This window comes from Mesoplodon bidens (genome assembly GCF_964165515.1).
Source record: "Mesoplodon bidens genome assembly, chromosome: 1".
NCBI lineage: Eukaryota > Metazoa > Chordata > Mammalia > Artiodactyla > Ziphiidae > Mesoplodon > Mesoplodon bidens.
The window spans coordinates 73,002,076-73,015,586 of record NC_138176.1 but is presented as its reverse complement, the minus strand read 5'-3'; the positions used below and the strand labels follow the sequence as shown (position 1 = coordinate 73,015,586).

Sequence of the window (13,511 nt, the reverse complement as noted above, 5' to 3'; positions counted from 1 at the left end):
ATTTTATTGAGTAAAATTCTCCTCCTGGCTGATCTAGGTATCAGGAAAGTTTCCCCATTGGCACTAGCACTGTGAATCACAAACTCATTCGTGCCATCTAAGGACAAAAAATGGAACACCTGTGCTTTTCATTTTATGGCAACATGATTTTGGCAATCTTACCCCAAATCAGTTTACCTTATGAAATGTAAGATGAAAGATTTAGTGATGGAAATTGCCAGTGAACTCCATTGATACGGCTACCCTGTATGGGTCATGGATATACTCCTTGTCACTATGCTCCAGCCACGTTGAATTGCTCTCTTTTATAAGAGCTTCCCTCACTCTCCTGTCTTGAGGCCTCCGTGCCATTTGTCATTTGAGAAGTCTTTTGCTCAAATCTCCACCTTTTTAAATCTTTCAAGTTCAAGTTCAAAAGTCACCTTCCAAATCAAGTTTTTCTTCATCATCTGAGTTGAAGTAATTAATCTCTTCTCTGTGAATCTGTATTAGTTAGCTATTGCTACAGAAAAAAAAATACCCCCCTCCAAAAAAACCTTAAAGGCTTAATACAACACTGTTTATTTGTTCCATTTGCTCACGATTCTCCAGGTTGATAATTTGAGTAGAGCACAGCTGGGATGGCTTGTCTCCATGTGGTGTTAAAGGGGTTTTATTGATACATTTGTAGTCTGTAGCATGAGGCCAGCTGGCTGAGGAGGGCCTTACTCGCGTGTCCAAGGCCTTGACTGTGTTGTCTGGGATGACTGGGTAGTTTGAGCCTTCTCTCTCCCTGAGCAGAGAGTGGCTGTCACAAGGCTATTGTAGAACATCATTTTGCCACATTTTGTTGGTCAAAGCAAGTCATGAGGCTAGGCCAGATATAAAGGGTAGGGAAATTAAAATATGCCTCCAACTTTTTCAAATATGGCCTTACTGGCTTAATTTTTTCCATAAATTTTCTACAGTCTTCCTCAATATTGCAATTTATAATTAGAAACTTGAAATTGTGAGCATCTTCGATTGCGTTTTCTCTACAAGCCTTAATAATTAAAATGTTTTAGATTAATTTTTGCTTATAAGAAAGTTGCAAAAATAGCACCAATAGTTTCCAGATATCCCTCACTCGTCTTCCCCAGTGTTAACATCTTACATCACCATAGTACAATTGTCAGCAAAAGGAAATGAACTTGCTGTAATACTATTAACTAAACTGAACACCTTGCATGGATTTTGACACTAATATTCTTTTACTATTCTAGAATCTACTCAGGCCCCCACTTGCATTTATTTGTTACTCCTCCTTAGTCTTCTGCAGTCGTTAAGAGTTCCTCAGTCTTACCTTGTCTTTAATGACCTTGGCATTTTAGAACAGTGTTGGTCAGTTATTTTGTTGAGTGTCCCTCACTTGAGTTTGCTGTTGTCTAAGGTTTTCTCATGACTGGACACAAGTGCACATATTTTGCACAAAAGTACCACAGATATGATGTGTCCCCCTCAGTGCATTGTATCACAAGGTTCTTGATGTGAATGTGTGTTATTTCCTGATACTGCTGATCTTGATAACTCACTTGGTTAAGGTAGGCTTTGCCTGGTTTCTCACTGAAATGTTACCATCTTTCCCTTTGAAGTTAATACTTACTTAGGAGACACTTTGAAACTATGAAAATAAATTTCTCCTCAAACTTTCATCCACTAAATCTAGTATTGATCAGTGGATTTTTCTGTAACAATTATGACTATATTGTTTACCTAATGGTAATTTTCTATTTTCTTCTATATTTATTCATTGAAATTTACTGTCTTCCTTTCTCCTCATTTATTTATATCTGTATGGACTCTATTTTATTCTATGGGTTAAAATCCAATACTAGCATTATTTATTTGGCTGCTCAAATATATAAACCATAATACTTTTAATCGTGAAAATACTCTCCTCCTAGGACAGAGACACCTAATAAGCTCAGAGAAAATTCTACTAAATGGAAGATATTAAAATTCTGATTATATATCTCTCTATATTAAAGTGTATAAATATTTGAGCTTAAATATTTTCAAAGCTATTGTCTTCTTGCCTTCATTTTTATTTTTCCTTTCTTTTACAAAATAAAGTTCATCAGGGCTTCCCTGGTGGCGCAGTAGTTGGGAGTCCGCCTGCTGATGCGGGGGACGCGGGTTCGTGTCCCGGTCTGGGGGGATCCTGCATGCCGCGGAGCGGCTGGGCCCGTGGGCCATGGCCACTGGGCCTGCGCGTCCGGAGCCTGTGCTCCGCGGCAGGGGATGCCACGGCAGTGAGAGGCCCGCATACGGCAACAACAACAACAACAACAAAAATCTCATCAAATAAGTTGTTTCTATTTATAATTTTTTTTTTTTTTTTTGCGGTACGTGGGCCTCTCACTGTTGTGGCCTTTCCCATTGTGCAGCACAGGCTCCGGACATGCAGGCGCAGCGGCCATGGATCACGGGCCTAGCCGCTCCGCGGCACGTGGGATATTCCCGGATCAGGGCACGAACCCGTGTCCCCCACATCAGCAGGCGGACTCTCAACCACTGCGCCACCAGGGAAGCCCTCTATTTATGATTTTGGAATATTTTTCCAAATATAGATATTGTAAAATCTGGTACAGGATATAACTTTATCCTATTAAACAGGAGCTCTGTCTAAAGCTTCTTTACATAAGTCAAGTCTTCCAAAATACAATTTAAAAATTTCAAAATTAAATCTTTTACACAATACGAACTCTCATTGTTTAATTATTTTTTAGCTAATTCCTTGTTTTCATAGGGATAAATTTCAGTGTCTTCCCATCTGCAGTTTTGTTTTCAATAACTGCAATTATAAAGACTAAAAAGCTGAAGTTACTTTTCTGTTTGTTGAATATCTTAACTAAAGACTTCTAGCTGATTCTGAGCAAAATACAATTTCTAAAAGCTGATTAGTGACCAACACCAAAAAAAGTGTGCATATCCTCTAAATATTATATACAGTTCACTCTAATTTTTGTATATGTAAAACTATGTGTGAATTTTTTTTTTTAAAGGAATTTTGCCTCTTTTTTTTAAGATTTTATTTATTTATTTATGGCTGTGTTGGTTCTTTGTTTTTGTGCGAGGGCTTTCTCTAGTTGCGGCAAGTGGGGGCCACTCCTCATTGCGGTGCGCAGGCCTCTGACTATCGCGGCCTTTCTTGTTGCGGAGCACAGGCTCCAGACGCGCAGGCTCAGTAATTGTGGCTTACGGGGCTAGTTGCTCCGCGGCATGTGGGATCTTCCCAGACCAGGGCTCGAACCCCTGTCCCCTGCATTGGCAGGCAGATTCTCAACCACTGTGCCACCAGGGAAGCCCCACTATGTGTGAATTTTGACTGCATTTGAATTAATAGAATATCACGGCGTATTACATATGCACCACAATCAATCCCAAGCACATTTCTGCTCCATAGATTTCTTACTTTAGTAAAAGCATTCTTTTACTGTGATGCTCCACCAAAATATGTATTTATATTATAATTTGCATTCCTAAATTTAATTTTTAAAGTTATAGTAGCATTTACAATACAGTCAGAAAATTCACCTTTGATACCATAAACTTCCAAAAGCTTTTCTTTGATTCTGTGAATTGGATTAAACATTTTGAATCAGAATTGGAATCAATTGATTTTCTGTTTAATTCATCTGCTCACACTATTATAAAACTGTCATAATTTAACTGTTTGCAAAATCTTCTGCTAATGGTATCAACTCATTAATAGCCATTGCTCACAGGCCCAAGGAAACTTGGAATTAAAAATGAGAGAAGTTAAGTTAGGATAACTGTCATTTGACACAAATGAAGCCATGCTGCATGGAGTGATATGTACTTGGGCTTAAAGGTATAGGTCAGATTTCAACAAGTAGGTTCGGGTTGGGAAGAAGGTTCCAAGTGGAAGTAGCAGCATGAACAAAACCATGGACAGCAAATGCCAAATGCCAAGTACAATCGGTCCTCCATATCCACAGGTTTCTGATCCATGGATTCAACCAACCTCAGATAGAAAATATTCAGAAAAAAATCCAGAAAGTTCCAAAAAGCAAAACTTGAATTTTCAGGCACCAGCAACTATTTATGTAGCATTTACATTGTGTTAGGTATTATAAGTAATCTATAGATGATTTAAAGTATATGGGAGGTTTGCATAGATTATATGCAAATACTGCACCATTTTATATAAGGGGCTTGAGTATCCGAGGATTTTGGTATCCAAGAAGGTCCTAGAACCAATCCCTGTGGATACAGAGGGACTACTGTATGTTTTAAAATAATGAGCATGGTTTTTTAAGAATAATGACTAACTTTGTATGTAGATGTTGCTACTTCTTCTGCAGATTTCTGTCTTTGACTATCTTATGGGTCAATGACAGCATTAATGACCCCCTTGTGAATGGTATTTTCTGTGTTATATGTTGACCATCAACTTTCTTGAGAAATAAAAAATAAATACTTAATTTTTATTAAATGTGCATACATTAAACACTTACTTTTGAAAGGGTTTGTAGCAAAATAAGATAAGCATAACCAGACAATAAAAAGGTGATAGATTTATATCATACAATAAATAACCAAACTGCTGTAGCAACAGCATCCACATACTCTGTAGCAGGACAGTTCAGCCTCCACTTCCCACACATATTTCACTTGCACTTAATCTTTAATTCCCTACATGTCCCACTAAACCTATTGACTGTCACCCTTGTGGCTTCCTGCCTCCCACTGGTCATGGCATGGGCCACCCAGCATGGGTCATGACATAACTAGCTGCTGTACTGTGGACAGAAGGATTTGTAGCATCACATACATCTCCCACCACCATCAAAACAGGAAGCAGCTAGCTGTTGCTAGTTGCTCATGCCCAAAGTCATCATTTTATCAGCCAGTACCCTGTATGCCATACTTCTAAGGAAGATGTAAGTACTGTTGAGACTAGAAAGGTCGGAAAAGGAGAAACGGGCTCTCTTTCAGAGGTTACCATGTGAGAACTCTGGCAAATGCACCTGCCTTTTACTCTCTGCTAAGAGAGGCCATGTCAGAAATTGAAGTACGATATAGAGGTCTTACCGAATCTCTTGTGATGCAACTATTAATAATGATCCTCCTCTAAAAAGGAGAAAATCCAGGACAAATGCTAAACTGGACTGAATGCTTGAATAGGCTAAAACCAGAATGTTCTAGGCAAATCAGGCTACGTGACTCCTTAAACCTGGAATTGCTTTTGACTCCAGCAAATACAACCAACCCCTACATTTTGTTTGTGCTTTTTCCCACATTTCTCTTGAGTCTGATCCCGTTTTCTATTCTCACTTTATCCACCTTAGCCTAGATGCTTGTTACCACATGGCTAAATTATCTATAATAATATATTTACTCATTTTCTCCTTCCACCCATTCTCTTCATACCTACCATAGTTTCCTTTCTCCAAAAACTTTTGTGTCTCATTACATCCTTGCTGAAAAATGTTTTAATGGCTCCTCATTACCTGCAGAGTAATTTCCAAACTTGGATTCCAAGTATGGTCTCTCCCTATTCTATACTTACAGATTCATTTCTTATTCCTCCCTTACATGAGTCCTTCACTCCAGCTTGACTTGGTCACACACCATTTCCTAAACACTTGGCACTTCCTGTCCATGGTTTTGTTCATGCTGTTACTTCTACTTAGTCTTCCCAATCTGGACTTCACTTGCTGAAATCTGACCTATACTTTAAGCCCAAGTAACATCTTTAAGAATTCTTCTCTGATTCCCCATCTAGAAGTAGTCTCTTTATCCCCTGAAGTTCTGCAGTAGTGTAGAAAATACTCTGATCATGTATTAAACAAGTGTATTCAATTCAAGGGGCTATTTGCAAACTTTTGGAGGAAACGTGATCTCTTTCATCTTTTAATCCCTAGTAATGTCACACAACACCTTAATTATTGCACACACTGCTGCTTGATAACTATTCATTGAGTGAATAAATAAATGAATGGCCAATGAATCCACCCTAGAGTGATAATGAAGAGTCCTTCCTTTAGAAATTATTTTTGCAATTTTTTGGAAACTATATAAGTCAGCTTGGGCTATCATAACAAAATAACATAGATTGAGTGGCTTAAGCAACAGACCTTTATTTCTCACAATTCTGGAGACTGGGAACTCCAAGATCAAGGTGCCAGCAGATTCAGTTCCTGGTGAGGACTTCCTTCCTGGCTTGCAGACAGCTGCCTTCCTGAGTCCTTACATGGTGGAGAGGGAACTCTGGTATCTCTTTCTCTCCTTATACGGACACTAATTCCATCATGGATCAACCCCCTCATGACTTCATCTAAATATAAAGTACCTCCCTAAGGTCTCACCTCCTAATACCATCATGTCAGGAGTTAGAGCTTTAACATATGAATTTGAGGGGAACACAAACATTTAGTACATAATCACAAGAAATGACTGAATTTAAACCTGCCAGTGGGAGAAACTTTTTGAGTGGGCTGGCCTTTGGGCATGTAAAATACTACAAATAGCCAGGTCGTTTCACCTTTGTATAAGATCAGCTTTGCTTATTAAATTTTGGGTCTTCCTTAAGTATGAAACAAAATCAATTTCATGCCATTTTTATACTCTGATTCCCATTAACAAACAAAGACATAATGAGGGTGAATAAAGATATAAGGTGTAAATGTGTGTTTGTGTCTCTGTGTGCATCTCAAAGAAAGGATCCACATCAAACCGATAACAGTGGTTACTTAAGGGGATGTTAGTCACATTGGAGGGGTGAATTACACTGTGTACTCCAGAACTGTTTTAATATTTTGTAATGAGCATATATTGAGTATTATGTGTGAAATAGAAAAATGATTACAACATGTTTTAAAGAATTCTTAGCCTCCATGGCACTGTGTCTGTGATATCTTGGTTGCGGCAGCTGCCTTCAAGTTCACAACACAGTATTCCCTTTGAAGCTCCCAAGAATCATCGCACATACTGCTGCTTAATAGCTATTCACTGGGTGAATAAATAAATAAATGGCCAATGAATGGAGAAAATGGAGAGAACAAAAATTTGACCCAACACTTTTCCAGTAATTTCTTTATATTTTTTTCAAAATCTTATCAGAGTGAGAAAATAATCTATGACTGTCTAGAAACATATTTGGAAAGCAAATAATACAGAGAAAAAAGGAAAAGCATGGAAGAAGTAGTTGTTAAGTGTTTGAATGATTGTATAAACTTCCCATGCAAAAAAATTACAATCCAAAAATCAATGGATTCCTAATCATAAGACGAATAAGAGACATTGTGGCGGGCTTTCCTGGTGGCACAGTGGTTGAGAGTCCGCCTGCCGATGCAGGGGACACGGGTTCGTGTCCTGGTCCAGGAAGATCCCATATGTTGCGGAGCAGCTGGGCCTGTGAGCCATGGCCACTGAGCCTGTGCTCCGCAACAGGAGAGGCCACAACAGTGAGAGGCCCGCATAGCGCAAAAACAAAAAAAAGAGACGTGACTAAAATCAGTAAAGTTATTAAAGTATTTAAATGTTTAATTCTTTAAGAAACAAGTAAGTATTAGCCATGAAAGCAAATGAGAGAACATCTGGAAGGCAAAGAGGTTGAAAGATTGGAAATTAAAAAGCAAATGGTGTGCTTAGTGTACTGAGGGACTTCAGCAAATGGATATAAACTCATCCGAAAATAAATACAGAATTTGTATAATTACAATGAGCCTGAAGATGGGTTTAGCATTTATATATATCCTGGGAAGCTTGGTGAGTCAGAAACATAAAACCAAAGCAACAGGAGGCCATTAAAATATTATTTCCTGTCACATTGGAGAACTCGAGAAGAGAATAAACATACCGATTACTTGCATGGCCGGTTCCACATCTGTCGTGGCCTCTTCCAACAATGACAGCAGCTTGGCTGATATCTCATGCACCGATTCAATGTTGCTAAACAAGCTATCCATGTCCAGCTGATCAATCTGAAGAAACACAAACACTGAACACCAGCTGATGGAGAGAGATGCACAGTATTTAGGATGTTTTCTCCTGCTAAACCGTAAGCGTTTTATATGCTAGCCCATGCTGTTTCCATCAACCATTTCTGTGAACATTCTTATTTGGGATTTCCAGAGGAAATGTGCAGTTTTTCATGCAAGAAGTTGGATGGTGCATCTGTTGTTACCTCCTTCTTTTTCTTTATTTTGACTAAGTTTTTTTTGTTTGTTTTTTTTTGTTTTTTGCGGTACGCGGGCCTCTCACTGTTGTGGCCTCTCCCGTTGCGGAGCACAGGCTCCGGACGTGCAGGCTCAGCAGCCATGGCTCACGGACCCAGCCACTCCGCGGCATGTGGGATCCTCCCGGACTGGGGCACGAACCCGTGTCCCCTGTATCAGCAGGCGGACTCCCAACCACTGCGCCACCAGGAAAGCCCTATTTTGACTAAGTTTTAATGAGTTGAGTGTACATCTGCATATTCCTGTAAAAACCACAGTGTGAAGAAGATTTGGGTTCCCTAATCGGTATTTTATTAACTGCCCTCTATGAGGGTATGTACTAGTGCATATGCATTTAGAATGCCTTACTGCTTATACAGCAGAAGTCAGAACTTACTCTATGTAAGTGACTATTTTCAAAGCTGTTTTAAAACCACAGATGTTCTTAAAGTGATGACAAGTAGATTTGCTGAGTTTTTTCCTGCTTTTTTTTTTCTGAAAGAAATGTGAATGGAAATCTTCACCAAACGTATTCTACTAATTAAAGATACATCATATTTGATAACTTGATGCATACCCTCAAAAACCAGTGTAATCATTCCTAGATCTTATAGCTGGTGTTTATAATAACTTATTCATTCACCCATCCTTTCACTAAATAATTCCTGAAGTCCTTCTACATACCAAGAATTGTAGTAGAGACCAAACTCTGTCACAGGCATTGGATGATTCGTAGAGGGTTGGCCAATGATCCTAAGCCATCCAAGAAGAGTATGATGAGCTATGTGCCCAGATTTTGCTGGATCTTACTCAGAATCTTTCTCCTGAGTTTAAGTCAGATCTCCTTTCATAATCAAACAGTGTCTAGTGGGTCATGAACAGCTTGGTCCAGGCTCCACTGGGTTGCCACAGGGAATAGGAGCAGGTGCCTTTTATTCATGACTTATTGTGCATGAGGTCCTAGGTGGGTAACCAAATCATCAATAATCGTCATGCAGAAGCTTCAGAGATGAAAAGCAGAGTTACTGGTCCAAAACGAGGTTGGCAAAATTAGGGGTGAGAGAGAGAGAGGGAGTTCAGCTAAAGATCAGAAAAAAGGAGCCAAGAAATTAAGGGAAGTTGGGCACAAGGTATATAGGATAAGAGACAGACCTGGAAGAAATCTGGAGATGAAGGCCAACAACTGCAGCTTCTTTTATTAGGCTCTCAGCTAGGTCTATTTAGGAGTGGGGGAGTGTCGTGGTCTGATTGAGGGTTGGAAAAGAATTTCCACACATAAGGCAAAATGTAAAGAAGATAGAATTTATTAGAGGGAAAGGTCGCTGCTGGAACAGCAGGCTGACTTCCTAGTAGTCTGGGAGAGTCCAGACCAAACGTGTGCTATTGGTCACTTTTTATAGCCAGAAAACAAAAGAATGGTCCGAGGTGAAATTTTCAACTGATTGGTCGAGGCACATATACCTTCCTTCTATAGGGTTGGAGTGGGACAGGACATATGCCTTTTCTTATTTGGGACAGGTCCCATTACCCAGGTGGGCGTCGCCCATGTGGGAGCAGGGATTTCATAGCCATCGCAACATGGTGAGGAGGGCGATTAGGAGTCCGGTAGGGGGTGTGACGCTGAAACTTTTTCAGGGAGGGTCGTCCTTTGTCCTTGAAACACCATTGACCTTGGAGCACCACAGGGCAGAGGCAGGCTGCTCATTATTTTTTTTATCCCGACCTTTTTTGACATTGACCCTATTCTTGACGTTGTTCCCCATACTGGACATGGCTATTATTTTGATCGGGGTGTTCTGTTATTCAACATGGAAGCAATACGTCACATTGTACCTTATTTAAAATTTTGCGACTGTGTCAGCTGTTTCCTATGCAATATAGTCTGGCTGGATATATGTCCTTCAACCATCTTGGGAAATTCCTCACCTTCCTGTCATCAGTCTGGTTCTCAAGAAAACTCCGAGCCTCATTTGTAATCAAATGCTGTGTGATTGTATGTAGTGGGTTTATTTATAGGACTGCACAACTTTTTTTGTTCAGTTTTTAAAATGTATTCTGAAATTATCTATATAGTCATACTTCATTAGTAATAATGAAACATTATTAGCTCTTAGGGTCTTTAACCCAGTATCTCACAGAATGTTTCTTTGTTAAGCACTCATTCTAACAGGACAGGGCACACATGGCTCTTCTGCCTAAAATCTACGGATTTTCAAGACTTCTAATTTCTGTGTTAGTAAGTATGTTTAGTATTATAGACACAAAATATCTAAAAGGTAGATAACAGTTATATGGCTCTTTTTGTTTATCATAATTTTAAATGGCTCAAACGCCACATATCTCTGAGCACTACTGACTTAACACATTATTTTCTTTACGTATTGGGTATTAATTAAATCACAAAGGCATAACTTTGAATAGTGCAAAATACGTTTTACAAAAGTTTTGTATGAGTCAAATTTTTCTAGATTGATTTATTTTAGATGTGCTAGTTTAATAATTTTTAAAATCATATTTTGAAATGAATCCTTCTAAAGTATAAAATTTCATCCCTAATTTACTTGCTTTGTAAGCAAGTAGTTCATATAGTATGCCCTATTATTATTTCATTTTGTTGTGGAATCTTCATTCTGAGGAACTTAAAGTGCTTCATATTTATTATATCATATACAATTCCATCTTCTCTGTAAAACATGAACCAGTTTGAAGATAGGGAAACTCATGCAGAGTGAAGAGAGGTACCATGCCCAGAATTATGAAGTTCAAAACAGAGGTGGAGCTGGAAACTGACCGTTTAGTCCTATGTCATAGTCCATTACCAGCAATAACTAATAATAGAATACTTTGCCATCTTTGTTTGGACTTTTTAATTTGTTCCTGAGTTTTTCACTAGGTGGTCAGTTCTACAATTTATTTCTCAAGGTCAGAATACTGTATATTTGTCTAATTTATATTTTAAATTCATTTAGCAAGGATCTAATTCTGTATTCTATCTATAATCTTAGCACAATGCAACAAATACTAAATAACAAAAACATAGGCTTTGATTTCTTTTCTTTCTGAAGGACAGAAAGGATTAAAACATCAGTTGGCCTGGTTTCAATCACCCGTATCACCACAGGCCCATGGGGATTCTGTGAATCATGAAATGAATTCACATTTAGTTACTGATATGCCAAGGAACAAATGTCTCATCCAAATAAGATTTTAAAACTGGTAGATGATTTTCTAACTATTGATGTAAATTCAAGGAAGCATTTACATACATTTATTAATTATTTACTAGAAATGGGCAATACTCAGCTTAGGTTGAGTTATATTTTAAATGAAAATAAATTCATTTTTTTGTAAAAAGATTTCTTTTAAGTATACATTATTCTAAGCAAAGTCAATATATAATAATTTGAAAGTACAAAACAGAAAAATTAAAGGTCAGTATTTTGGGTGACAATTTAATTCTTTGCTTCACAAAAGTATTCACAGGATATACTTCAAATAGCAAGTTCCCATTGCATTTAAATAATTGCTGATCTTACAGTTGTATGTATACAAAACTCCCAAGGCACAAATGTCTAAGTAAAAGAAAACACACCTATAAAATTTTATCAATTCAGAGACTGTACTCATTGGTATCGAATTACTCTGTTACCACCAGCACCTTATACTCACTGTTTTCAAAAGCTTTCATTGCATTTTCCTGTATTCACATCCCAGCCCAAGCTCTTCCCTTTGCTTACAAATGCTTTGCCCCCAAATAACTTAAAACATTCTACCCATCTGAAATGGAATATGGTAATGGTAGTATCTGTCCAGTAGTTTTGCCCATCTTTCTGTGCTTTCTGTTGCTTTTTTTGGGAGAAGACACAGCTCCCCAGCTCTACCTGATCTGGTGGAATTGTCACTCATGGTGCCTGACCCCTCCCTCCTCCCTCCAGTGGTGGGCATGTGACCTGCTGGCCACAGCAATTGGCCTAGGATGACAGGTGCCAAAACATAGTAAATGAGAAGCTTCACTGATTTTTTAAAATGGTTGTTGGGAAACAAAAGGGCCTTTACATACAAAAATATGTAAATTTCTGTCTTCAGCAGTCATCTTTGTGGAGAGCTTGACTGTAATAAAGTCAACACAGAGAGGGAAGCTAAGCCTGACATTGTCATGTGAGCTCCTGGGTCTACCTTGCCTAAAGCAAGACATCCTTATTACAGAAAGTAATAAACAGCCTTTTCTTTTTTTTTTAAACCATAATGTATTTTATTTTATAGATCTTTATTGGAGTATAACTGCTTCACAATACCGCGCTAGCCTCTGTCTCACAACAAAGTGAATCAGCCACATGTACACATAAATCCCCATATCCCCTCCCCCTTGAGCCTCCCTCTCACCTTCCCTATCCCACTCCTCTAGGTCCTCGCAAAGCACCGCGCTGATCTCCCTGTGATATGCAGCTGCTTACCACTAGCTATCTATTTTACATTTGGTAGTGTATATATGTCAATGCTACTCCCACTTCGCCCCAGCTTCCCCCTCCCCTCCGTGTCCTCAAGTTCATTCTCTATGTCTACGTCTTTATTCCTGCCCTGCCACTAGGTTCTTCAGTACCTTTTTTTTTTTTTTTTTTTTAGATTCTATATATATGTGTGAGCATACAGTATTCATTTTTCTCCTTCTGACTTACTTCACTCTGTATGACAGACTCTAGGTCCATCCACCTCACTACAAATAACTCCATTTCATTTCTTTTTACGGCTGAGTAGTAATATTGCATTGTATATATGTGCCACATCTTCTTTATCCATTCATCTGTTGGTGAACACTTAGGTTGCTTCCATGACCTTGCTACTGTAAATAGTGCTGCAATGAACATTGTGGTACATGTCTCTTTTTGGATTATGGTTTTCTCAGGGTATATGCCCAGTAGTGGGATTGCTGGGTCATATGCTGGTTCTATTTTTAGTTTTTTAAGGAACCTCCATACTGTTCTCCATAGTGCTTGTATCAATTTACATTCCCACCAACAGTGCAGGAGGGTTCCCTTTTCACCACACCCTTTCTAGCATTTATTGTTTCTAGATTTTTTGATAATGGCCATTCTGACCGGTGTGAGTTGATACCTCATTGTAGTTTTGATTTGCATTTCTCTAATAATTAGTGATGTTGAGCATCTCTTCATGTGCCTCTTGGACCTCTGTAAGTCTTCTTTTTTTTTAACAATTTTATTGGAGTATAACTGTTTTACAACGCTGTGTTAGTTTCTGCTTCATAACAAAGTGAATCAGCTCTACATATACATATATCCCCATATCTCC

At 38.6% G+C, this 13,511-nt stretch overlaps 1 protein-coding gene across 1 annotated transcript in view; it reads right to left on the bottom strand.

The window, feature by feature from the left end:
* Positions 1 to 13,511, bottom strand: part of ARHGEF38 (Rho guanine nucleotide exchange factor 38) — a gene marked incomplete at its 3' end in the record, with an annotated part of 156,452 nt that overhangs the window by 63,092 nt on the left and 79,849 nt on the right. Inside the window, exon 3 of the mRNA XM_081248325.1 lies at positions 7,847 to 7,970. Coding sequence (XP_081104451.1) covers positions 7,847 to 7,970 — 124 coding nt within the window. The remainder of the gene's footprint in view (positions 1 to 7,846; positions 7,971 to 13,511) is intronic.